This window comes from Kogia breviceps, chromosome 5 (genome assembly GCF_026419965.1).
Source record: "Kogia breviceps isolate mKogBre1 chromosome 5, mKogBre1 haplotype 1, whole genome shotgun sequence".
NCBI lineage: Eukaryota > Metazoa > Chordata > Mammalia > Artiodactyla > Physeteridae > Kogia > Kogia breviceps.
Genome location: NC_081314.1, coordinates 145,591,490 through 145,618,705, shown reverse-complemented (window position 1 = coordinate 145,618,705; position 27,216 = coordinate 145,591,490). Strand labels below are relative to the sequence as shown.

At 49.5% G+C, this 27,216-nt stretch overlaps 1 protein-coding gene and 1 pseudogene across 2 annotated transcripts in view; one reads left to right on the top strand and one right to left on the bottom strand.

Moving 5' to 3' along the window:
• Positions 1–6,892, top strand: part of TMPRSS2 (transmembrane serine protease 2) — a 28,300-nt gene extending 21,408 nt beyond the window's left edge. The window contains exons 9-13 of one of the 2 annotated variants that reach the window (XM_067035386.1): positions 1,347–1,522; positions 2,204–2,299; positions 4,229–4,371; positions 4,801–4,953; positions 6,273–6,892. In XM_067035386.1, coding sequence (XP_066891487.1) covers positions 1,347–1,522; positions 2,204–2,299; positions 4,229–4,371; positions 4,801–4,953; positions 6,273–6,284 — 580 coding nt within the window. In that variant the 3' untranslated portion in view covers positions 6,285–6,892. Of the gene's footprint in view, positions 1–1,346; positions 1,523–2,203; positions 2,300–4,228; positions 4,372–4,800; positions 4,975–6,272 lie in introns of those variants that run through there. The other variant, XM_059064180.2, reaches the window with a different exon arrangement.
• Positions 6,893–11,923: 5,031 nt separating this feature from the next.
• LOC131756926 (interferon-induced GTP-binding protein Mx1-like) lies at positions 11,924–17,695 on the bottom strand (annotated as a pseudogene).
• Positions 17,696–27,216: the final 9,521 nt, after the last annotated feature.

Below are 27,216 nucleotides of genomic sequence, written 5' to 3'. Positions count from 1 at the left end.
GAAGCCCGCACACCTAGAGTCTGTCCTCCTCAACAAGAGAAGCCACCGCTATGAGAAACCCGCGCACCGCAACCAAGAGTAGCCCCGGCTCTCCACAACTAGAGAAAGCCCGTGCGCCGTAACGAAGACCCAACGCAGCCAAAAATTTTAAAAATAAATTTATTTAAAAAAAAAAGAACTCCTAGCCCACAGTCTTCTCAGCTCTGTCCCGCCCTTCCTGAGGCCCCTGCCCTCTTGGGAGGCCTGGTTTCCCATGGATGCTCGTCCCCAGAGAGGCGGCACAAGGGTAGCCAGCATTTGTAGTGTTAGCTTTTGTAGAAGATACTGTTCCCCCTCCTTTTTCCTTAAACGTGGAGGGGTTTCGTTTTTGTTTTTTTGTTTTGTTTTTTGGTCACATGCCATTTTGAAAAAGCCTCACTCATCAGAGCTGTTTTTCTTTAGAGTGAGTCGGGGCCTGGCTTGGCCGTTCTCTGGCTCAGTGGCTTCAGACAGTTCCCTCGAGGTGTCTGACTGTAGCATCTGCACCTGTAAGACGGGTGTCCTGCTCCAAGGGCTGTTGTATGGTTGAAGAAAGCAGTGTTTATTACCCAGGAGCGTTCCCTTCCGTCCATCTACCATATTCCACGGGCTGTAGGATTTAGGATTTTCTTAGAAGGGAAATACCCAGATAAAGATAATGCCTGGACGGCTGTTAGGCTCAGAGTCTATTCATCAGTACACACTTATTAAGCACCTACTGTGTGCCAGGAAATGCTCTAGCATGTAAAAGTCAGTAAGACCCAGCCACGCCAGAAATGGGGTTTCAAACCTCAGGAAGGCACTTAGGCTCAAGAATAAGCGTTCTTGGAATTGTGAGGGTTTGCAGGCTGGTGGGGAAGCACGGGAGGACTAGGGTTCACTGATGAGGTGAAGGAGGGGAGGGTGAGGCTGTGTGAGGTGGGGAGGGGGAAGGGCCTGAGACCACCTGGCCAGTCTTGTCCTGCGGCTTTTGACGGCTTTTGACAAATCACGTCACCTTGGACACCTTGGCTCCGGCAGCTGACTTTTTTTTTTTTTTTTTTTTTTTTTGTGGTATGCGGGCCTCTCACTGCCGTGGCCTCTCCCGTTGCGGAGCACAGGCTCCGGACGCGCAGGCGCAGCGGCCATGGCTCACGGGCTTAGCCGCTCCGCCGCATGTGGGATCTTCCCGGACCAGGGCACGAACCCGTGACCCCTGCATCGGCAGGCGGACTCTCAACCACTGCGCCACCAGGGAAGCCCTGGCAGCTGACTTTTGAAGACCGTCAGATGAGTGTTTCATGTCTGTGGTTCTGACCTGCTGAGCGGTGTTCATCTCTGTCTTCCAGACCTCTTAACAATCCAAAGATTTGGACGGCCTTTGCAGGGATTTTGAGACAATCCTTCATGTTCTATGGAAACGGATACCGAGTAGCAAAAGTGATTTCGCACCCAAATTACGATTCCAAGACCAAGAACAACGACATCGCTCTTATGAAGCTGCAGACGCCGCTGACTTTTAACGGTGCGTAGCTGGGTTCCTACAGCCCGGGGTATGTGGACAGTTTTGACCGCATCTTACGGAGAGGTTGACTGGAAATAAGATGTGCTGCGATGGCCAGAAGGAGGGAATTTGCACCGAGTTGTCATGTGTGGAGCCAGGGGAGGGGTTGGCTGCTAGGAGAGGGCTCAGCAGAGGCCGAGTCACCCCAAAATGTGCCTCTGGCCACTGAGCGATGCGTTCACTGGGGCACTTTTCCTCCTCAGCACGGTGACGACTTAATCAGCGCACGTGACCGTCTAGAAAAGTTGTTTCATTGTCGGCATCTGGTGGGTCTGACCTCGCTCGGTGCTGGTTTGCAATGGCACCTGTTGTGAGTTTAATTATAAATTGCTCATCATTTACCTTCGTCCTTATCAATTTAGTCTGATGCGCTCGTACCACGCCCAGTGTCAACTATTCGCATCACAGGACTGTTGATCTTCAATCCTCCAAAACCCTAACTTCCAGAGGGGGCCGTCTCCCCTGTTAGAAGGAGGGTCCTGGCGGGGACAGGAAAGGGGGTGCCAGGACGCACTGGAATCCAGAAGTCTCCTTGGGCAGGAGGCTGGTGGCCCCAGGCCCAGGGAAGGTCCAGGTGGACGCTGTCGCCCGAGGCCTTCAGTTAGACCGACGCGCTCACGCTGTTTCCCCTTCTTGAAACAGACAGAGTGAAACCGGTGTGTCTGCCCAACCCGGGCATGATGCTGGAACCGACACAGTCCTGCTGGATTTCCGGGTGGGGGTCCACCTACGAGAAAGGTGAGGCTCCCAGCAGGGACTCTGCGGGCCTCAGGAGCACAGCCCCGGCTTCTAAAGCGGGACGTCTAGGTTTTGATTCTGGTTCTGCCACTAAGTGAGTGGACAACTTCAGACACTTCGCCCAGTCTTTTTGCCTGTCTCCCCACGTGCTAGATGGGAAAATCCTAGCTGCCCTACCTACCCCATGCCCTTGTTAAGACCAAAGGGAACAATGTGCAGAAACCGCTCTTTGAAGGGTGCAGGCCACCTAAACGTGAGGGGCACACGGCCCCCTGTGTTTGTGTCCCATGGTCGCCAACAGGCCGCCCGGAAGTCTGCCTGCCTTTGATGGCCGAGTGATAACGGGCTCCGTGCGGGCGGGCTGGTGTGACTGACAATGCCAGGCGTCAGAGGCTTTGTCCTCCTGCCCTGACACCACAGAGAGGGAAGAGGCACTAGACCCTCCTGGCGCAGGCTGGCCCAGCGCCTTCAGTTATAATTCGCGTTCATCTCAGATAACGTTTTTCAGATGAAGGCATCCTCGCTGTTGCATTCTTATGGAGCATTGGATGGGCTTAGTCGCCCATTTCTATATTGTTTACATCCTTCCAAAAGTGTTTAGGGCACACCTGCAAGGGATCCTTTAGAGCGCGGTGAATAGCTCAAGGGCGGGGTGGTTGGCGGGGGACGGGGTGTAGGGGAGATGTCGGTGGCGCTGGGTGTCCTGGCATCTGGTCTAAAGAAAGCTCCCGGCTTGAGCCTTCCAGCTGTGAGCAAGGTTTCCCAGCATCCAAGACAAAAGGGAAAGTCAGCCCCGATTTGTGGAGCACCTACCAAGAGCTGGGAATGCAGCAGTGAACAAAATGAGACAAAAATCTCTGCCCGCAGGAACTTCACTTCACATTCTCCTATGGAGGGCTGGGGGCGGGATGTGCTCAGACAGGAAATGAATAACCGAACTAGGTGCTTTCCAACAGCGGAGGTTTGCAACAGCGAGCGGTGGTCAGGGAAGGCTTCTCGGAAGAGAGGACATTTGAGCTAAGATCTGCATGACGAGAGCGTCTCAGGAACAGAAGGGCCAGTGTGGCCAGGGCACGATGAGCCGGGGCGAAGGGGCAGGCTGGGGCCAGGTCGCATAGGGCCCCGTAGGCCACAGTGAGGGTACTGGAGTGACTCGATCTGAGAGCTGTGTAGGGAGTCACAGAAGGGTTGGGGGTGAGGGCAGACAGAACGGCATGGGGAGGGGACCAGTGCTGTGTCCTCCGAGACAAGAAGGCGGCTCAGACCGGGGGGTGGGGGTGGCAGCACGTTGGGACAGAGCCACCACATCTGCTGGTGGATGAAGCGTCAGCAGCGGAGGAGTGAGAGGTCACAGGGAGGCGGCTTCCCGCTGTGACCCAAGCCCCCCGCTGGATAGTGGGACCATTTCCCGAGTCCGGAGGACGGGGTGGTGTGGCTTTGGGTGGAGGAGCCCTCTGGGAGAGGTACTGCTTCAGCACGGTAAGCCCACGGAGCCCAGAAGACACCCAGGTAGCAACCGGGGCACAGAGTACAAGTCCCAGCGAGCGTCTAGGAAGTTTCCACCTGCCGGGAGCCGAGGGCAGATGGTCAGAGAGTGCAGGATCGTGTCGGGTTGAGGTGGAAGCACAGGGCTCCTCGGGTGGCCCTGGGAACGGTCCAAAGAGGGAGCAATGAAGGAGGAAAGTTGATCCCAGGGAACCAAGTGGCCGGGTGATGGGAGAGGATGATTCTAGGCGCTCCCCAGCCCCAGAGGCAGGCAGCCTGCCCCCAAACCAAATCCGGAGCCGCTCTAAACACAGGCTCCAGCAGCTGGAAGATACCCCGGGGCCCAGGAGCCGGTATGCGAGGAGGGGCGTGGCCGTCTCGCCATGATGCCCCCGGGAAGGGAGTCCAGGCTTCCGGGGAAAGCCAGGCCGTCCTCCGTTGCAGGGAAAACCTCGGATAGGCTGAACGCGGCGATGGTGCAGCTCATCGAGCCCTGGCGGTGCAACAGCAAGCACGTGTACAGCGACCTCATCACGCCGGCCATGATCTGCGCGGGGTACCTGCAGGGAACCGTCGACTCCTGCCAGGTGATGACCAGCTGTGCTCGGCCTCTGGGCCTTGCCCGGCTCCCAGCGGGGCCGTGAGCAGCGCCTCCTCCCCGACCTGGGGCCCTGGGGGGGCGGCCGTGGGAACTGACGGCCATGGACGGTGCGAAAGCCCTGCTACCCCCACACAATGCACGCCGCTGCTTCCTCCGGCAGGCGCTATGTGGTCGAAGTGTCAGTGCCACAGAAATAAGTATTTTGACTCTTTAAAAATACGGACAGCCATTGATTTGGTAACTATTAACTGATGCAGACTAAAATTCGTCGCTGGTACAGTCTCTCTGCGGGATTATATTACTATCACCTCGTTGGAGGAGACCTGCAGACCCTCCCATGACCCCCACCTCCTTGCCCTCTGCGATGTACGGCTTGCGGTTTCACTTCTACTCTGTAACCTGCCGTGTCCCCCAGGGTGACAGCGGAGGCCCTCTGGTCACTCTGAAGAGCAGCGTCTGGTGGCTGATCGGGGACACGAGCTGGGGGTCTGGCTGTGCGCAGGCTTACCGACCCGGAGTATACGGAAACGTGACCGTGTTTACAGACTGGATTTATCGACAAATGAGGGTAACCTTCCCGTCCTCCTGATGGCGTTCTCTGGCTCGCTGTGTCAAAGCCCAGGAGGCGTGGTCCCCGTGCCGGGTGGCACCCCCTCCCCCACGGTCCAGGGCCCGCCGCTGGGCTTTGGATGAAAACGTCTGGGGCTCAGCTTTGCAGGGTCCAGAGCTGACTGTGATGGGCTTCCTTGTGCTCTGCTGGCCACGCTTAGTTCTGGCTCTGGTGGTTCTGGTTACCAACCAAACGTCCCCGAATCAAACTTCTGCTGATGGCACAGAGCAGGGAGAGGCAGGTCAGCCAGCCGTGACTCTGCCCTGTCCTTTTCTGGGCTATCGAGTACGCCCCGGGGCGGGGGAGCAGCTGGGGTTCTCTGGTACAAGGAGAGGTGGTGAGGAGGGGAAAGATCCCAGGGGCTCCCGGTGACCCTGCCTCCTCAGGCTCCCGGGCTGGCCTGCAATGCATAACGGAGCCCAGCCCTTGGGCTCTGCCTGGATCCTGGGTGAGGACCAGATGTCTGTCCAGCTCACGGGCCTCGGAACTGGCAGAGCTCCTAGGTTTCGGCTCCTTCTAAGGCTAGGCTCCTGGTGGAAGAAAAAGTTCTATTCTGTCCCCTCTCAAGTCTCCAAAGGTGCCCAGGTGCAGAACCAGAGGGCATTGCCCAAGAAGGTCCAGCCCGCATCTCCCCAGATTGAAACCGTAGGACCTAACACCCTCAAGTGGCCATGGGGCCCATCCCGTCCCCGCCCCAGAAAGGGCCGAGTGCTGGAAATAGATGACCCCCTCTGACGCGCCGGGGGCTATGTGGCGGAGGGAAGCTGGGGGGCTGCGGTGGGGCTGGGAGGAGAAGGCAGCCCGGACACCTGGAGGGAGGTGAGCCAGGCCAAGGGGAGACTGTCCCTCCAGGATGAGAGAGCAAACGGGCAAGGTGTGGTAAGGTACTGCCGGTGGCTCAACACGGACAGAGCGGGCAGTGAGAGGGCTGGGTAGCAGCAGAGAAAGTGGGGTAGAAAGCAAGACTAGTTAGACACTTGACGTCTTTCAGTGGCTAAGGTCACGCTCGGTTTGCCCAGAGAGGCCTGTGTCCCAGCTGTGCTGAATGATTGGATCCCTACACACCCCGTTCCCCCTTATGCCTCAGGGCCTTTGCACATGCTGTCCTCCACTGTCAGCCTAACCCCTTGACCTTCATGCTGTAGAAAAACAATATCCCTTTGTCTTATTAAGCTTACTCTTTGGTGTATAAAGGCCTCACGTTCATTTAGGGGAAAAAATAATTTTCTACCTTTGTCTCAAGAAAATAACATCGTTTCTTTTTCCTTTTTGAACAGGCAAACAGCTAATCGATACAGCCTGGGTCCTTGACTCCATTCCACAAGAAAATGAAGGGGCTGATTTTTAATCCCTGTGCATAATGTATTTTTAGAAGTGATTCCCAGGTCCTTTCGTTTTTATTAACTGGTGACCCTGTCTGTCTTTGGCATGCTCCACGCTCCTCCGCAGGCCACGTGGCCTCCCCCACCCCGGGCCCACACTCCCGCGCCCCTCGTCCGACAGGGGAGGCCCAGCTGGGTGTGGGCATGCAGGGCCAGTGCAGAACAGAGGGATGGGGTCTGTCCCACGAGGACCTCCCTTCCAAGCCCCGTTCCAGGGGCCCCTCTTGGATGCACAAGGGGCTGGTGACTTCTCAGCTGCTGGACAGCTTGAGATGAGAAGGGAGGAAGCCAGGTAGAACCTGCAGGGGCCACCCTCTGGGGCCATCGCCAGTGAGGGCCACGTGGGGGTAGCCCCAGGGCCTGTCTCCCCATGAGGGATTTTGCTGATCATTTTTTAGTGCCTTCTTAGCAGTCCTGGAAGGTGGCTGGAAATAAAGGGGCAGCCCTTCATTCATGGGTGATGACTTGATAGCCACTTGGCAGGGCACTGAAATCTTCTTTCTTTCTTGGCGGGCGGGGGGGGGGTGAGGGTGTCGACAGAACCCTCAAAGCAGATGTGTTCCGTGCTGAGCACTGCCGGGGCAGGGGGCCCCTGCCTGTTGGGTGGGGCTCTGTCCAGGGAGACCAGCCTTACTCCATGTCTCCTCCCTGTCCCTCTCCCGGGACACTGTGCTATGCCACCCCCACTGTGGTCCCACCCCGAGTGGGGTGCCTGCCGACTCTCTTAAGGCCTGCTAATCACGTGGAAATTGAGGTGACCCAGGGCAATCAGGGATGCTGATTAAAGATACACTGTTTCCTGTAAAGTTTCTACATGTTACTACCTCAAGTGCTCATGGAATCTGGGCCGTGATCCTCTAAGTAGTTCTACACTTGGCTCTCTGAAACGACCGTTGTCTTTGCCTGTGTGAACAGCAGTAGACTTGAGTTGCTTTTACAAAGTGCCTGGCTCCGAATTTAATGCTCTGTAAATGACATGCTAAAGCACAGCATCCGTGCTTGTGACGAAGAAGAGAGAGGGGTGTGTCGGACTGTGACCCCTTCCAGCCCCTAAAGTTTCCCTGGAGGGAAGGTCACGTTTCAGTTGCCAAGTGTGAAGCGTAAACGCGGGGCCGTGAGGTTCTGCCCCCTCTCAGACACACTGGTGTTTCCAAGAACAAATTGAGTGATTCTGTGCTAGGACTTAACCTTGGAACGGAAGGCTGTACAGTCCACTCGCAGGCTGCTATCCGCCTGCTCCCCGAGGCGGATTTTAAGAAGCATTGTCATGGGGAGAAGGCGTTCCTTCTTTAGTGCTTCTCTTAATTTATGTGACCACTGTTTGTCTTCTGTTTTGTATCTTTTTTAAATTGTAAAATTCAAGTGTGAAAAATTGTACAAATAAATTATGCATTCTTTTTTCCAAACGTGTGTTGAGGCTCTGGCGATCTGTGTGGCCACCGCGGGCCAATCTGCATTACCTTGTAGGGCCCGGATGTTGGAGCAGCTGCTGCGTGGTGGGGGTGGGTCTGAGGCCGGGGGTTGGGGCTGGATCTGAGGTTGGGGGCGGGATCACCTGTACCTCCCACTTCTCCCAGATTCAGACCCTGACACCCAACTCTCTTCTAGAACTCTCTGCCCAGTGTCCCAAGAGTTTTCAGAACCTGCCTTCTCAAACATGAGTCTAGCATCTCTTTCCCTAAAGCTGTCTTCCTAAATCCCCGTGAGCTCACGGTGGCAGAGCTGCTTCCTTCACTAACAAGCACCTCCGTCGTCCCTGGAGTTGTGACCACAGGAGGGAGAGAAAGATTGGGTAAATGTTTTCCTGCCTGGAACAAAAATCCATTCTCACTCTTCAAATTCCCCCAGTCCAGCAGGTCCAGCAGGTAACAGGTGATTGGAGAAAACATCTGGCCTTTGTCTTCATCGTGTGTTAAAATTATGGAAAAACTCGTAATTAAAAAAGAAAAGAAAGCACTTGTTTTTGTTAGATAACGTTCAAAAGTACAGTTGATGCTTATTACTCGTGGCAATTATGTTGCAGAAACTTGAATTAGTGAAGATTGAATCATGGCTCCTAAGGGGCAAATAGGGGCAGGTGCCTGCCAGCTACCGGTCTGTCAACCCATCACTACCTAACCTTGTTCAGTATGTGTTTGTTTAAAGACACCTTATGGGTATACATTGTTGGTTCGTTAACATTGAACTTATGGCCAACAGCCCTAAAACTCACTCCTGAAAGACGCTTCTCTGTAGGGCACAGCCCAGCCTTCCTGCACTTAGCACACTAGACAGCTCTTTCCCACTCTGCCTGGGGCCATTTCAACAGTGAAATCACCAGCCAAAAGTATAAAAATGCTAAAAAAAAACACTGCACTAAATAGACTGAAAATGACACTTCTTTACAGTCTGAGCTGAAACTCATTCAGCAACTCAAATTTTTTGCCCCTCTGCCCCTGTCCACAAGTGCTGCTAGTGTTGATTTGGGGGGGAGCCAATACATTTCAGCAAGTAGGTGAATCCATCCATTAGGGATCTGCAAATAATAAAGACTGTATACCTAAAATCGTCCATGTGGGCAAGGCAGTTGACATTCTCTCCAGTCATATTTTTCACTTTGGAGTCCCCTCGTGAATGTTTTTACTTTTGGATGAGGCTGATTTCACCTAAAAAGTCCAGCCAGAACGCTAAAAACATTGAGGTGTTTTTTTTTTTTTGCGGTACGCGGGCCTCTCACCGTTGTGGCCTCTCCCGTTGCGGAGCACAGGCTCCGGACGCGCAGGCTCAGCGGCCATGGCTCACGGGCCCAGCCGCTCCGCGGCACATGGGATCTTCCCGGACCGGGGCACGAACCCGCGTCCCCTGCATCGGCAGGCGGATTCTCAACCGCTGCGCCACCAGGGAAGCCCAACATTGATATTTTTGTACTTAAACCTTTATAAAAGACATAGGTTAGATTTGCTTCATATAAATTAACCCAAAATACGAATTAAAGTGGAAACGAGTATTAATGAAAGTGTGGAATCTGTGTTGATCATTTGGTGGCTTCTTGCAGCTGGGGCAGGGTGAGTTCACAGCATGGAAAATGAATGAACTTTGATTCACTTCTTGCTGAGCTGTTATGGAGGTCTGGGTACAGTCCTACCTTAAACTCAGGTCCCTGGTCTGTTCTCAGCTCCTTCTCTCTGATTCTCCTGTGGTTTCCCTGACCTGGCTCTGATTTCAGAGACTTTTCCCTTATGACCAAGGCTTCACCCTGGAACCTGACTTTGTAAAGAGCTACACACACACACACCCCTGGTTGAAGTCAAATCCTTTGCTGCTTTGGACGCAGAGAAGGTGATGTGGCACAGGCCAGAGCTCTTCTCCCGGTGCACCCCGTGTTTTAAGGGCAGTGATTTATGCTACTTCCAAAGTAACACTTAAAAGATTCAGTGCTGTACCAGCCACCTCATTTTAAATGAATTAACCCCATAAACATGGGTGTTTGAGCCATTGCGTTGCTGTGATTAAAGAACCTGATCGTATAATCCTATAATCCCCTGAAAACCCACGGATCCATTTGAACCCGCTGAAGGTGAGTGGATTCAAGGTCAGTGCCCCTTTTGCTGCTTTTATGGCTATACCTGGTGGATGATTTGCCCCCGGGACTGGATTCCTTTCCTCCCAAACAAAAACTGACCATGGGGGCTTTTCTGGCTGGCTGGCTGCGTCCGTCTTTGCTTCCTGCTCCAGAAGGAGAGAGATAAAGGGAGGTGCTCCACAGCATCTTAGAAAATAGTCGGGCATCCAACGAGTCATTTGGACAAGTGCCCAGCATCTCCTATGCCCACTCCACCCCTCACAGCATTTAGTAAGCACCTGCAGACCCTGCATTCTGGAAAGCTGAGGCTTCCTCCTTTGGTCAGTTCGGTGTTATCTGGCCCCTCTCCTTGCTCCGCTCCAGACTCAGCCCCATCCTATGGGATCCACTGAAGCCCAGGCTTTGCCTGGAGTGAGGGACCATGAGCAAGCATCATTGCAGTTCCAGTATATTCCGCGCAGGTGGACGGGCCTTCAAGCCGATGCTGTAGAGCAGGCAGCAGACTCTGGAGATGCAGGTTCTGACCCCGGTGCTGCCCCTTCTGGGTGGACACAGGAGATGACGGGAGAAGGAGGATGGCGGGGCCAGTTCAACCCCTTGCCTGAGCCTCTCCGCCCTCTTGAGTGAAGGAATCACACAGCGTGAACTCCAGAGCTGTCTCTCCCGGAGTCCTGAACAGGTGGGAGGAGAGACAGTGTACTTCTCCCCCATCGATGGCTGGTCGGAGCAGGCCCGAGGGATGCCTGGACACCCGTTCTTTCTGGGTAAAAGGGAGAGTGATTATGAGCACCTTGTGAGTCCCCAGCAGGCTTGCTCCCCGGGGAGATTCCCGTTCTCTGCAGCACGGACTATCAGCTTTCTTCCTCCACTCAGTCCAGGAATCTCCAGGAAAACCGTAGCAACAGCAAAGAAGAAGCCTTGGCAACACCAACACCTCCGATTCTGGTCCCTTGTTGGGATTGGAGCAGTTACTCGGTCCAGCCACGAGGGGGCGGCAGCCTCCAAGTGTCCGGAGCATCCCCGCTCGTACGTGACTTCTCACATTGTCCCAAAGCGTCGAGGACCCCGGAGCCCTGAGTGTCCGAAGGGCGCTGGGATGGGGGTGCGGGTGCGGTGGGAGGGGACGGTGTAGCCAATCCACCTCCCCTTACAAGCGGTTGTCGCACTGGGCCTGGGAGTGGACAGCTCGTGAGACAGCCTCTCCCTTTCTGGCGGGGTGTCTGTGCGAGTCCCCAGCCCTGCCCCGTCCAAGGAGGACCGTCGGGAGCGTGCTGTGCCCCTTCCTGCCAACTCACGGTTAACGGTCCGCCCTCTCTGCCCCCCAGACCTGCCCTGGCCTGTAAAACCCCACCGGCTGGGCAGTGACCTCTCTGGACTTGGGCTTCTTACCTTGCAGCCTCAGGCCAGGTGGCCAGCGACTGAGCGGACTGGACACTCGATCGGCACACGTGATACACAACGAAGGTCGATTGCTTCACCTTCTGTCCCACGTCTTTCACCGGAGCCCCCATTTCCCTCCAGCCTCTCGTACATACCGGACCACACTCGGCTGCTCGCTGCGGCCCGATCCAGCGCGGAGGGAAGCCCACCGACCGCTGCACGCGCTCCAGCCTCTGTTGTCATTGGCAGACCGCTCCCCCCGGAGAAAGACGGCGTCAGAGAAACGCCTGGTCGGAACGAGTTCATTACCAAGCGAAGAAACAGGCTTCTGTGTGCATCCACACACGTGGCACGAATGCCCCTAGAACGTCGGGTGTGAAAGGCTACGACGGAACCTGGAATGGCCCTTTTCGGAGGCTGCGTGGGCATCGGTAGCAGATAAAGCGGCGGAGAGGGTGCAGGGACCCTCTGCGTAAACCCCTCGGTGCTTGAAGCCAGCGCGTGCCCATCGCAGCTCCTTACTAGGTCGCCGTCCACTCACAGCGGGGACATACGATGGCTACAGCCTGACCCCTGGCCGCCGGAGCAGCTGTGACACGGTCAGCTAGCGACGCGAGGCTGGCGGGGAAAGACGTCGGTCGCCTGCTCCCCGGAGACCCCGGGGCGGGACGGAGGGCCGGTTCAGCGGAACTTGGCGAGCCGAGCCCGGCTCAGCCGCCCCCGCCGCCCCCTCGGGAGTTTCCTCTTGTCGCTGGTGTCGCTGCGCTCCTTCAGCGGCCAGACGTACTCGTCCTTGTTTTGCAGCGGCTGCAGCACATGCCCTTCCGCAGCCGGCCGCCGAACTTCGTCTTGAGTGCGAAGAACCGGATGATCAGGGGGGGTGTGGCTGGAGATGCGGGTGCTGACCTCCTGGCAGGAAGGGAGGGGCAGCTCACAGGAGGGTGAGGGGCTGCGGCCGCCAGGAGACCCTGACGTCACCGCGCGGACGAGACCTGGCGGGTGCAAGCTCCCCACCTGGGTTTCAAAGGCACCCTCGTCGTCCTCTGTGCTCCAGGCGGCACCGCGTCTGGGGCCAACCCCGAGCCTGGGCTCCCACCAGCGTCTCCTGACCACTAAATGCTTACTTCTGATGCAAGAGGGTAAAACGTGCTCTAAAAAGGTAAATGGGCAGACCGAGTACAAAAACTACATTTTAAAATTATTTACAACTCTGCCCCAAAGATTTTATAACCTTTTTTTAAAATCAAGGCTGAAATTATTTAGCAGAAAAGGAGCTGGGTATTAAAAGCCACAGAAAGGAGCTCTCTTGAGTTCTAGGCACGTTGAAAGTTCGTTTCAACCTTCCTTTCTCCCTCTCTGTAACTGAGCAGGTGCCTATGGGGTCCTGGGACAATATCCCCTCCTCACCCCATCCATGTCCTCTGCTTGCCCTTTGTCTCTAAAAAAAAAAAAAAAAAAGTATCCAAAGAATAAATTTAATCAGAGAAATGGAAAAAGGCAGCAACAAAGGAAAATAGTCAAGCAAAACAAAATAATAATAGTTTAGCCATTAAACAAAGTCAAGGACCTTTAGTCCCTCCTCAAGGGCTACAGACAATATTCTGCGCCATGTCCTCTGAGCTGCTTTACAGATACTAAAACCCCCGCCAGGCAAAAGAAGTTAATTATATGCTGCCCACAATCATGTAGACCCCAGATCTGTTGGAAGCAGAGGGTTGATGATGTTGACTCCTGGTGATCTCACCACCAACCAATCAGAGGAATGTCCACGAGCTCATCACGCATCTCACAACCCTCTCTTTAGCATGTAACCCTTCCTCTTTTCCCTACAGAATCTCCAAACAAAACCTGGAAAATGGGGAGTTGGTTCTTTGGGCCATGAGTCCACCTTCTCCCCAGGATTGCTGGCTTCCTGAGTAAAGCTGTCTTTCATTTTACCCAATACTCGTCTCTCGGTACTGGATTCTTGAGCAATGAGAAGCTGAACCTGAGTTGGGTAACGTCACCACACCCCACCTGTTAGTGCAAAGTTTCTCTTTCCTAAGATAGGTTGATGTCTCAACAAGCTGATATATACTGGTACTGTAGCAAGTTCTGCGACCTCTCCGTGCTTCAGTTTCCTTCTCTATAGTATGAGCACCTGGCCTCATGGGAGGGCTGAAAAGATTACATGAACTAAAAATAAAAGTTTAGAAAGATCCCAGGAGTGGAGCAAGCACTCAGGGTATGTGAGTGGAGGGAATCAGAGAGATGGAGCTGGAACACACACTCCGTGCCCCAGGATGAGTGCAGGCGAGATATGGGACCGCCAGTGTCACAAATGCAGGGCGGGAGAGAAGGGACAGGCAGATTGGAGGCCTTCCAGGGGGATGCTGGGGCCAAGAAACCACTGTCTGATGTTGGAGAATGGACACCAGCTGAAAGGAAGGGCTGGTCTGTCTGACCAGCAAAACCACACACCCAAACAGCTTTTGAGAGTCTGTTATGAACACGGCTGCAAAAGTCATTTTCCCATTGTCCTGGAGATCATCCAAATCATCCCTAGTTTTGGTGAAGTAGGAGATGGGTAATGTTTGGCCTATGACCCGCCCACGTGTAACAGAAGCAGGGGTGGTCAGGCAGAGCCACAGAGGGGGAGGAGAGCAGCATGGGTCAGACAGAGAAGGAGAGGGAAAGCCTTTCCTGCCGGGGAGCTACCTGGTGAGCACAGCAGCCCAGTGAGCAGGGCTGGTGCAGAGTTCTTCCTGACCAAGTGGGTGTGGGGAGCTGAGGTGGTGGGCCACACAGAGAGTCACACAGAAGGGCCATGCCGGCATGAGACCATCTCTTGGTAGCTGAGAGGAAATTTCTGAGTAGTGAAGATCAGCTCCCCTGGGCCCTTTCCCCAGGGATACTGTGCAAATCATTACCCCAGGGAAATCCAACACATTTCATGATGGGTGTGCCAGGGAGGATAAGGCTCCAAAGATGTCCCTGTCCTAATCGCAGACTCTGCAAACGTGTTCCTTTACATGGCAAAGGCGAGCTGAAGTTGCTGATAGAACTAAGATTGCTAAGCAGCTGATGTTAAGAGAGGGAGTCATCCCAGATAGTCTGGTGGGCCCAGTGCAAAAGAGGGAAGCAGGCAGGAGGGTCAGGGGAAGACGTGAGTCTGGCAGAGGGTGGAGGGATGGCCGGCCTTAGAAGATGGAGGAAGAGGACACGAGCCAAGGAATGTGGGCAGCCTCTAGAAGCTGGACGAGGCAGAGAAAGAGATTCTCCCCTAGAACCTCGAGAAGGCACACAGCCCTGCTGACACACTGACTTTAGCCAGTGAGGGTCATACTTAATAGGAAAAGTGGGGTTCTCATTAAAGTCAGAGACAAGGCAAGGCTGTCTGTTGGCTCACTATCGTTTCGAGTTGCATTGAAGGGACCAGATGAGGCAAGAAAAGTTCGAAGTATGAAACTGGTAAGAGGAGGGAGAGTGTGAAGCCACCACTATTTGCAAAGGGATGAGCGTCCGCTGGGGAAACTCAGGAGAATCATCTGTAAAAACCACCACAAACGATAAGAGAATCAGTACAGTTAAGAGGTATAAGACAATATACAGAAATCGTATCTACTAACAACAAACAGAAGATATAATGGAAGAAAAGGCTCATTTCCAGGAGGGACAAAGTTGAGAAAAGATGTAGGAATAAACTCCAGAAGTGCGCACGATCTACACAAAGAGAACTTTAAAACACTTCTAAGGCCCCCAGAAACTAGATCTTAAGAAGGAAAGACCCCCGATGTTCTTGAATAGGAAATTTAAAGTCACAAAGGTGTCAATTCTTCCAAGGCAGACAGAAATTTTCCTGAGGAAGAAGGAATTCGGCCTGTGCTCAGCACTCTTCAGCCCCTGCCCAAGAGTCTCCTGTCTGGCTTTCCTGATGGCTTGTCCTACACGTCTTGGACTTGACCAGCCAGGCTGCACAATCATATAAGCCAATTCCTTTGCTCACATTTATCAATATAAAAGAAGCCTTATCCTTTCCCCAGGTGTTAACAGTTTCACGTGTCACCTTGGCCGGGCTGTAGACCCACTTATTCAATTGAACTCTCATCTAGGCATTACTGTGGAGGTATTTTGTAGATGTGATTAATGGCTCCGATCAGCTGACTTGAAGTAAAGGAGATCATCCCCTAGAGTGTGGGTGGGCCTCACCCAATCAGTTGAAGGCCGTAATGCGTGCATGTGTGTGCGTGTGTGTGTGCACGTGCGTGCACGCGCATTACTCACTCTCAGAGGCTCTGCCAGGCAGGTGAGCAGATGAAGGGGGATGAGCTTAGCTGCAGGAGAAGCCAAGGGGCCCACGGGTGCCCCCGCCTTGCCCTTCACCGGCTTCACTCACACATCCCACGGTCTGCAGGACACAGAGTTCCACCCTCAGTTTCCACCCTCAGCAGCCTTGTTGCTCACAGTGTGTCTCCGTCCAGCAGCGTGGCATCCTCTGGAAGCCCATCAGGAATGCAGAATCGTGCCCCACCTCAGACCCGCCACGCCCCACCTCTGCATTTCCACGGGATCCTGTACATGCGTGAGCGTGGTCAGTGTGAGAAACTCCACCCAAAGTGATGGAGACATCTGGTAAACCAGGAGACTGCCATTTGCTTTTCTGTCCAGACTTTCACATATCCCAAGGCTCTGAGTTGGGCATCCTTTCCCAGGATGAATCTGATGGCCCTTCAAGTTATTTGAAATGTAGGGTAGCAACCAAAGCACATGTCTCTGTGAGCAGCTTGTCTGTGGCCAGAGGCCACCTCCTTCCAAAGCTGCGGGGAGGGCTTCACTCACACTCCTCACATTGAATATTCACAAGAACCCCGAGAGGAGGTACCACTTTATAGAGAAGAAAGCTAAGGCTCAGAGAGGTTAAGTAACTTGACCAGGGCCACACAGCCAGCCAAAACCAGAAGTAAGTGGCTGTAAGTAACAACCCTTCTCATCTCTCTGATCGAGTTGCTTCTACAGAGGCTTACCCAGGGCTGAAAGATGGAGCTGGCAGTCACCTGACAGTGACAAGACAGAAAAGAGGCACTCACAGAAAGGAAACGGATGAGAAGTGCCGTTCGGAGGTGCTCGCAGACTCACCTGGTGGAAGGCGATCAGGTGCTCAAAGATCTCTGTGACGGAGGGGTCTGAGGAGGGGGTCTGTGGTTGGAAATAATCGTTTGACTTTTTGTTCTTTTCTTCTTCTGCCTCCTTCTCTCTGACCCGCTGTAACGCACGCCGATAAACCCGGTGCTGGCCAGGTTTCCACAGATGGTAGGCTCTGTCCCTGAAATTTCTAGTTCACTAGGTCTGAGGGAAGGATATGTAAGTGTGATCACTTGCATGTCAAACTTCCCTGGGGACGTTGATGCTGCTTCTCTGGGGACTACACTCTAAGAACCAAGGTCTACGAAGTGGAATTGCCGGGTCAAAAGACAGCCCCTGTTCAACCTGGCCGGAAAAGGCTAAGCCACCTCCAAACATATGGCTGTGAGCACCGTGGGTTCCCCCTGCGCTCTGCCCTGCCATTTACAGCCAGGAGAGACACGACAGTTATATTAGGGCGGTGGACCTTCTTATGTTTCCGTGTCCTTCAATGTAGTTTGTAATATTGCATAATACATTGTTAAACGTTGATTATGAAAATGGAGCCAACTGGAAAGAGGCTGAAGATCCATTGTTTTAAAACATGTGACAGCAATAAACAGAGCTCTTCCAAAGTGCCCAGCCTCTACCTCTTCTCAACAGCCACACAAAGTAAATACTATGATTATTCCAACTTTACAGATGGAAAATCGGGCTTCTAAAGGGAAGAACCACCACCCAAGATCATACAGCTGCGAGTGTCAGCACTGGAATCAAATTCAGGTTGAACTGATTCCAGAAGCCAAGTTTGGTTCCCACCAAAAATATGTCTCGATTCTGGAAGAAAAGACACCACATGGCTTCACTGTGAGGTGATGTCACAGCGACACCTCAGAGGTTTGAACTCGAGACCGAACCATGATGTGTGCACGAGATAACACAGGGCTCCTCGGGCCCAGTGCCTGAGGCCAATTCCTACACTAGCCAATCAGCATCTTGCCTGGTTTTTCAGACCAAAATTGCACCCCAACCAGCATCAGCTAAGGCAAAACACTGTCTGCATTTGGCTGCAAGAAGGGCCCAAACAGAATGAGTAGTCTTTGTATCCACATCCTGCCCTCAGAGAGATGTGGAAGCGGGCATCTCCGGGCAGCAATGACATCACTGTATCAGTGGGCAGCCCGCAAGTGGACACAGCTCATGTCCACATGGATAGTGGTTTTCAGGCATCAACTTACTGTTTCCTCATTTTTCCCCACCAGATCATCATTTCCATTTAGTAACAGACGACTGGATGCAGAAGGTGAATCGGGTTCTTTGATTTTCAAGTCAGAATGAACCATCTTCTTCCTTTATCAGGTCAGCTTAAAACCAAGTAGATCAGGATTAACAAAATTCAGAAGCTAGGTACATTCAATCATGGAACCAAACCCACCATGAGACACACTGGGACACAGTGGGAGCTCAGAAAGAAATGACAGGACAACTCCAAGGAACCAAGTGTCAAATGAGGACAAATGCTCCAAACCAGCTCAGCGGTCTTCAAGGATATGCTTCCAGATCTCCAAAGATTTTTTTTAAACTCTGTATTTCCCATCATGACTGTAGGTTGAACATCAAAATTTTTTTCACCATAAATTTAAATAGTGGCAAAGGATGAAATTTCTGATGTATTTTTAAGTTTACATTTAAAAGTAAAATTGTTATAAAATTCTTTCCAGTGTAGCTGAGGGGTTCTAAATATTATGATAATTTAACACCAAACCTATGTTTTATAAAATATGAACTCCAAGTCTTTTACTCTGTCCCTTTTGATCCTCGACTTGAGATTTTTGTTCCATTTCCCCCACCTAAGTAGATCATTTTATTTTTGAAAGCATTTAATTGGCCCTTATCATACTTGTCTGCACCCAGAAAGTACATATGCATATACTTGAAATTCATTAAAATTTTCTTCTGGGACCATAAGTCTCTAAATATTAAAATATACACATCTAATAATCTTAGATAAAAGTACATGAAAATATTTCTCCTATGACTTGAAATAAATCTTATAAAAAATATAAAGCACTTACTTACCTCCAATATACCTTCCTTTCACTTGACAATGTAACGTTGACTAGTCGGCAGAAATTCAGAGCTGTTCTCGGACACCTCCTTGAAATCAGGCAAAACATACAAATTAGACCAAAACCCGGGCAAATAAATGATAGCACTCACCAACTTTCTTCCCCATTGCTGAGAATGGTGCAAATGAAGGGGGGATGTGCTTTGAAAGAGATTCACAGTTCCCTGAGTCCTTTTTGTAAACCTTAAATATTTAAACTCTAAGGTAGACGGATAAGGCACAGAGCCTTGCTGTCAACGTACAGCCTGAATCAACACTTGTGTGTGTGTGTGTGTGTGTGTGTGTGTGTGTGTGTGTGTGTGTGTGATGCTCTTCCTGCTTCTCCTCAAGGGATGCTACCCCAAGGCCTATATGATTTTGGTTCGATACTGGTGCAGTTGAAAGGGCAAGGTTGCTAAAAATAAAAGTGTATTGGGGGGATAGGGATGCATTCTGTTCATTGTATAGTGAGAGAAAGCAATTTTGAAAGGTGATAAATTTTACTTTATTTTATTTTTTAACATCTTTATTGGAGTATAATTGCTTTACAATTGTGTGTTAGTTTCTGCTTTACAACAAAGTGAATCAGTTATACATATACATATGTTCCCATATCTCTTCCCTCTTGCGTCTCCCTCCCTCCCATCCTCCTTATCCCACCCCTCTAGGTGGTCACAAACCACCTAGCTGATCTCCCTGTGCTATGTGGCTGCTTCCCACTAGCTATCTATTTTACGTTTGGTAGTGTATATATGTCCATACCACTCTCTCACTTCGTCACAGCTTACCCTTCCCCCTCCCCATATCCTCAAGTCCATGCTCTAGTAGGTCTGTGTCTCTATTCCCGCCATACCCCTAGTTTCTTCATGACTTTTTCTTTTCTTAGATTCCATATATATGTATTAGCAAATGGTATTTGTTTTTCTCCTTCTGACTTACTTCACTCTATATGACAGACTCTAGGTCTATCCACCTCACTACAAATAACTCAATTTCATTTCTTTTTATGGTTGAGTAATATTCCATTGTATATATGTGCCACATCTTCTTTATCCATTCATCTGTTGATGGACATTTAGGTTGCTTCCATATGCTGGCTATTGTAAATAGAGCTGCAATGAACATTGTGGTACATGACTCTTTTTGAATTACGGTTTTCTCAGGGTATATGCCCAGTAGTGGGATTGCTGTGCCATATGGTAGTTCTATTTTTAGTTTTTTAAGGAACCTCCATACTGTTCTCCATAGTGGCTGTATCAATCTACATTCCCACCAACAGTGCAAGAGTGTTCCCTTTTCTCCGCACCCTCTCCAGCGTTTATTGTTTCTAGATTTTTTGATGATGGCCATTCTGACAAGTGTGAGATGATATCTCATTGTAGTTTTGATTTGCATTTCTCTAATGATTAGTGATGTTGAGCATTCTTTCATGTGTTTGTTGGCAATCTGTATATCTTCTTTGGAGAAATGTCTATTTAGTTCTTCTGCCCATTTTTGGATTGGGTTGTTTGTTTTTTTTTATTATTGAGCTGCGTGAGTTGCTTATAAATTTTGGAGATTAATCCTTTGTCAGTTGCTTCATTTGCAACTATTTTCTCCAATTCTGAGGGTTGTCTTTTGGTCTTGTTTATGGTATCCTTTGCTGTGCAAAAGCTTTTAAGTTTCATCAGGTCCCATTTGTTTATTTTTGTTTTTATTCCCATTTCTCTAGGAGGTGGGTCAAAAAGGATCTTGCTGTGATTTATGTCATAGAGCATTCTGCCTATGTTTTCCTCTAAGAGTTTGACAGTATCTGCCTTACATTTAGGTCTTTAACCCATTTTGAGTTTATTTTTGTGTATGGTGTTAGGGAGTGTTCTAATTTCATACTTTTACATATACCTGTCCAGTTTTCCCAGCACCACTTATTGAAGAGGCTGTCTTTTCTCCACTGTATATTCTTGCCTCCTTTATCAAAGATAAGGTGACCATATTGTGTGGGTTTATCTCTGGGCTTTCTATCCTGTTCCATTTATCTATATTTCTGTTTTTGTGCCAGTACCATACTGTCTTGGTTACTGTAGCTTTGTAGTATAGTCTGAAGTCAGGGAACCTGATTCCTCCAGCTCCATTTTTCGTTCTCAAGATTGCTTTGGCTATTTTGGGTCTTTTGTGTTTCCATACATATTGAGAAATTTTTTGTTCTAGTTCTGTAAAAAATACCAGTGGTAGTTTGATGGGGATTGCATTGAATCTGTAGATTGCTTTGGGTAGTAGAGTCATTTTCACAATGTTGATTCTTCCAATCCAAGAACATGGTATATCTCTTCATCTATTTGTATCATCTTTAATTTCTTTCATCAGTGTCTTATAGTTTTATGCATACAGGTCTTTTGTCTCCTAAGGTAGGTTTATTCCTAGATATTTTACTTTTTGTTGCAATGGTAAATGGGAGTGCTTTCTTAATTTCACTTTCAGATTTTTCATCATTAGTGTATAAGAATGCCAGAGATTTCTGTGCATTCATTTTGTATCCTGCTACTTTACCAAATTCGTTGATTAGCTCTAGTAGTTTTTTTGTAGCATCTTTAGGATTCTCTAAGTATAGTATCATGTCATCTGCAAACAGTGACAGCTTTACTTCTTCTTTTCCTATTTGGATTCATTTTATTTCTTTTTCTTCTCTGATTGCTGTGGCTAGAACCTCCAAAACTATGTTGAATAAGAGTGGTGAGAGTGGGCAACCTTGTCTTATTCCTGATCTTAGTGGAAATGGTTTCAGTTTTTCACTATTGAGGATGATGTTGGCTGTGGGTTTGTCATATATGGCCTTTATTATGTTGTAGAAAGTTCCCTCTATGCCTACTTTCTGCAGGGTTTTTATCATAAATGGGTGTTGAATTTTGTCGAAAGCTTTCTCTGCATCTATTGAGATGATCATATGGTTTTTCTCCTTCAATTTGTTAATATGGTGTATCACATTGATTGATTTGCATATATTGAAGAATCCTTGCACTCCTGGAATAAACCTCACTTGATCATGGTGTATGATCCTTTTAATGTGCTGTTGGATTCTGTCTGCTAGTATTTTGTTGAGGATTTCTGCATCTATGTTCATCAGTGATATTAGCCTGTAGTTTTCTTTCCTTTTGACATCTTTGTCTGGTTTTGGTATCAGGGTGATGGTGGCCTCATAGAATGTGTTTGGGAGTGTTCCTCCCTCTGCTATATTTTGGAAGAGTTTGAGAAGGATAGGTGTTAGCTCTTCTCTAAATGTTTGATAGAATTCGCCTGTGAAGCTATCTGGTCCTGGGCTTTTGTTTGTTGGAAGATTTTTAATCACAGTTTCAATTTCAGTGCTTGTGATTGGTCTGTTCATATTTTCTATTTCTTCCTGGTTCAGTCTCAGCAGGTTGTGCATTTCTAAGAATTTGTCCATTTCTTCCAGGTTGTCCATTTTATTGGCATAGAGTTGCTAGTAGCAATCTTTCATGATCTTTTGTATTTCTGCAGCGTCAGTTGTTACTTCTCCTTTTTCATTTCTAATTCTATTTATTTGAGTCTTCTCCCTTCTTTTCTTGATAAGTCTGGCTAATGGTTTATCAATTTAGTTTATCTTCTCAAAGAACCAGCTTTTAGTTTTATTGATCTTTGCTATTGTTTCCTTCATTTCTTTTTCATTTATTTCTGATCTGATCTTTATGATTTCTTTCCTTCTGCTAAATTTGGGGGTTTTTTTGTTCTCCTTTCTCTAATTGATTTAGGTGTAAGGTTAAGTTGTTTATTTGAGATGTTTCCTGTTTCTTAAGGTAGGATTGTATTGCTATAAACTTCCCTCTTAGAACTGCTTTTGCTGCATCCCATAGGTTTTGGGTCGTCACGTGTCCATTGTCATTTGTTTCTAGGTATTTCTTGATTTCCTCTTTGATTTCTTCCGTGATCACTTCGTTATTAAGTAGTGTATTGTTTCACCTCCATATGTTTGTATTTTTTACAGATCTTTTCCTGTAATTGATATCTAGTCTCATAGCGTTCTGATCGGAAAAGATACTTGATATGACTTCGATTTTCTTAAATTTACCAAGGCTAGATTTGTGACCCAAGATATGATCTATCCTGGAGAATGTTCCATGAGCACTTGAGAAAAATGTGTATTCTGTTGTTTTTGGATGAAATGTCCTATAAATATCAATTAAGTCCATCTTGTTTAATGTATCATTTAAACCTTGTGTTTCCTTTTTTATTTTCATTTTGGATGATCTGTCCATTGGTGAAAGTAGGGTGTTAAAGTCCCCTACTATGATTGTGTTACTGTCGATTTCCCCTTTCATGGCTGTTAGTATTTGCCTTATGTATTGAGGTGCTTCTATGTTGGGTGCATAAATATTTACAACTGTTATATCTTCTTCTTGGATCGATCCCTTGATCATTATGTAGTGTCCTTCTTTGTCTCTTGTAATAGTCTTTATTTTAAAGTCTATTTTGTCTGATATGAGAATTGCTACTCCAGCTTCCTTCTGATTTCCATTTGGATGGAATATCTTTTTCCATCCCCTCACTTTCAGTCTGTATGTGTCCCTAGGTCTGAATTGGGTCTCTTGTAGACAGCATATATACGGGTCTTGTTTTTGTATCCATTCAGCCAGTCTGTGTCTTTTGGTGGGAGCATTTAATCCACTTACATTTAAGGTAATTATCAATATGTATGTTCCTATTCCCATTTACTTAATTGTTTTGGGTTTGTTATTGTAGGTGTTTTCCTTCTCATGTGTTTCTTGCCTAGAGAAGTTCCTTTAGCATTTGTTGTAAAGCTCATTTGGTGGTGCTGAACTCTCTCAGCTTTTGCTTGTCTGTAAAGGTTTTAATTTCTCCATCAAATCTGAATGAGATCCTTGCTGGGTAGAGTAATCTTGGTTGTAGGATTTTTTCCTTCATCACTTTAAATATGTCCTGCCACTCCCTTCTGGCTTGCAGAGTTTCTGCTGAAAGATCAGATGTTAATCTTATGAGGATTCCCTTGTGTGTTATTTGTTATTTTTTCCTTGATGCTTTTAATATGTTTTCTTTGTATTTAATTTTTGATAGTTTGATTAATATGTGTCTTGGCGTGTTTTTCCTGGATTTATCCTGTATGGGACTCTCTGTGCTTCCTGGACTTGATTGACTATTTCCTTTCCCATATTAGGGAAGTTTTCAACTATAATCTCTTCAAATATTTTCTCATCCTTTTCTTTTTCTCTTCTTCTTCTGGGACCCCTATAATTCGAATGTTGGTGCATTTAATGTTATCCCAGAGGTCTCTGAGACTGTCCTCAGTTCTTTTCATTCTCTTTTCTTTGTTCTGCTCTGCAGTAGTTATTTCCACTATTTTATCTTCCAGGTCACTTATCCATTCTTCTGCCTCAGTTATTCTGCTATTGATCCCTTCTAGAGTATTTTTAATTTCATTTATTGTGTTGTTCATCATTGCTTGTTTCCTCTTTAGTTCTTCTAGGTCTTTGTTAAATGTTTCTTGCATCTTCTCTATTCTATTTCCAAGATTTTGGATCATCTTTACTATCATTATTCTGAATTATTTTTCAGGTAGACTGTCTATTTCCTCTTCATTTGTTTGGTCTGGTGGGTTTTTACCTTGCTCCTTCATCTGCTGTGTGTTTTTCTGTCTTCTCTTGTTGCTTACCTTACTGTGTTTGGGGTCTCCTTTTTGCAGGCTAGAGGTTCATAGTTCCCATTGTTTTTGGTGTCTGTCCCCAGTGGCTAAGGTTGGTTCAGTGGGTTGTGTAGGCTTCCTGGTGGAGGGGACTAGTGCCTGTGTTCTGGTGGGTGAGGCTGGGTCTTGTCTTTCTGGTGGGCAGGTCCACATCTGGTGGTGTGTTTTGGGGTGTCTGTAGCTTTATGATGGTTTTAGGCAGTCTCTCTGCTATTGGATGGGGCTGTGTTCCTGTCTTGCTAGTTGTTGGGCATAGGGTGTCCAGCACTGTAGCTTGCTGGTCGTTGAGTGAAGCTGGGTCTTGGCGTTGAGATGGAGATCTCTGGCAGATTTTGGCCGTTTGAGATTACGTGGAGCTGGGAGGTCTCTTGTGGACCAGTGTCCTGGACCTGGCTCTCCCACCTCAGAGGCACAGCCCTGATGCCTGGCTGGAGCACCAAGAGCCTGTCCTCCACATGGCTCAGAATAAAAGGGAGAAAAAAATGGAAAGAAAGAAAGAAAAAGAAAGAAAGAGGATAAAATAAAGTAAGATAACATAAAATAAAGTTATTAAAATAAAAAATAATTATTAAGAAAAAAAATTTTTAAGTAAAAAAGAAGAAAAAGAAAAAAAAAAACCTGGACGGTCAGAACCCTAGCACAAATGGTGAAAGCAAAGTTATACAGACAAAATCTCACACAGAAGCACACACATACACACTCACAAAAAGAGGAAAAGGGGAAAAAATAATATATCATTGCTCCCAAAGTCCACCTCCTCAATTTGGGATGATTTGTTGTCTATTCAGGTATTCCACAGAGGCAGGTACATCAAGTTGATTGTGGAGATTTAATCCGCTGCTCCTGAGGCTGCTGGGAGAGATTTCCCTTCTATTCTTTGTTCGCACAGCTTCCTGGGCTCAGCTTTGGATCTGGCCCCGGGTTAAAGGAGCAGCTGATTCAGGGGCTCTGGCACAGGCCGGGGGGAGGGAGGGGCACAGATGCGGGGCGAGCCCGCGGTGGCAGAGGCCGGCGTGACGTTGCACCAGCCCGAGGCGCGCCGTGCGTTCTTCCGGGGAAGTTGTCCCTGGATCCCAGGACCCTGGCAGTGGCGGGCTGTACAGGCTCCCAGGAGGGGAGGTGTGGAGAGTGACCTGTGCTCACACACAGGCTTCTTGGTGGCGGCAGCAGCGGCCTTAGCGTCTCACGCCCGTCTCTGCAGCTCCTTTGAGTGGCGCGCTTAATCCCCTCTCCTCGCGCCCCAGGAAACAAAGGAGGAAGAAAAAGTCTCTTGCCTCTTCAGCAGCTCCAGACCTTTTTCCCGGACTCCCTCCCGGCCAGCCGTGGCGCACTAACCCCTTCAGGCTGTGTTTGCACCACCAACCCCAGTCCTCTCCCTGCGATCCGACCTCCGAAGCCCGAGCCTCAGCTCCCAGCCCCGCCCGTCCCGGCGGGTGAGCAGACGAGCCTCTCGGGCTGGTGAGCGCTGGTCGGCACCGATCCTCTGTGCGGGAATCTCTCCGCTTTGCCCTCCGCACCCTGTGGCTGCGCTCTCCTCCGCGGCTCTGAAGCTTCCCCCTCCGCCACCCACAGTCTCCGCCCGCGATGGGGCGTCTAGTGTGTGGACACCTTTCCTCCTTCACGGCTCCCTCCCACTGGTGTAGGTCTCGTCCCTATTCTTTTGTCTCTGTTTTTTCTTATTTCTTTTGCCCTACCCAGGTGCGTGGGGAGTTTCTTGCCTTTTGGGAGGTCTTAGGTCTTCTGCCAGCGTTCGGTGCGTGTTCTGTAGGAGCAGTTCCACGTGTAGATGTCTTTCTGATGTATCTGTGGCGAGGAAGGTGATCTCCGCGTCTTACTCTTCCGCCATCTTCTCCAAACCCCCCCAGGTACGATAATTCCGGCCTGCCGTCCCCACAACTGTCGCGGCTTCAGCCGCCGGGGCCCCTCCAGAGCTGGCAGCCTCCGAAAGGTGATCAATTTTAAGCAGTACTTATGGAATCTGGCAATCTGGAAATTTATTCCCTAACCACCACCCACCCCCGTGCCTTTGGAAAGACTTCGTGTGCCCAGGGGATCCCGGGCTGGAGCTGGGGCCCCATGTTAGAGACTACAACTTCAGTTGACCTTACTGCTCCCAGTCAGGTGGCATCATTAGTCCCCAGGGCTAGCACCCCATGACCGTGGGTTCTTTGTGAACAAATTCCCTTCCTCTGTTTGTTTCATCAAATGACATTCCCTGAAAGCAAAATCTTATGACGTTGGGCTTCCCTGGTGGCGCAGTGGTTGAGAATCCGCCTGCCGATGCAGGAGACACGGGTTCGTGCCCCGGTCCGGGAAGATCCCACATGCCGCGGAGCAACTAAGCCCGTGAGCCGTGGCCGCTAGGCCTGCGCGTCCGGAGCCTGTGCTCCGCAACGGGAGAGGCCACAGCAGTGAGAGGCCCGCATACCGCAAAAAAAAAAAAAAAAAAAAAAAAAAAAAATCTTATGACGTTTGTCTGTACATCTTAATTATTTGTACCTAACTTGGATCATCTTTGAAAATCAGTTTGGATCTCAGGAGCAAAGCCATCTCAGTAATAAAAACCAGTGTTTTGGGCTTCCCTGGTGGCGCAGTGGTTGAGAGTCTGCCTGCTGATGCAGGGGACATGGGTTCATGCCCCAGTCCGGAGGATCCCACATGCCGCGAAGCGGCTGGGCCCGTGAGCCGTGGCTGCCGAGCCTGCGCGTCCGGAGCCTGTGCTCCACAACAGGAGAGGCCACAACGGTGAGAGGCCCGCGTACCGCAAAAAATTAAAAAAATTTAAAATAAATAAATTAATTTTAAAATAATAAAAACCAGTGTTTTACTTATTCATTACATTCAGCATCCGGCTGCGCTTGTCAAACTGAGCTGAACCCATTCACCCATTCTGGCCATGCTAGAGTCAAGCCGTGTGACCCTTAGCCCTCAGCCCCAAACTGCTCATGAAACGTTTAACCCATACCCTGTGTTTGCAGACAACACTGCAGGGAGCTTGGAG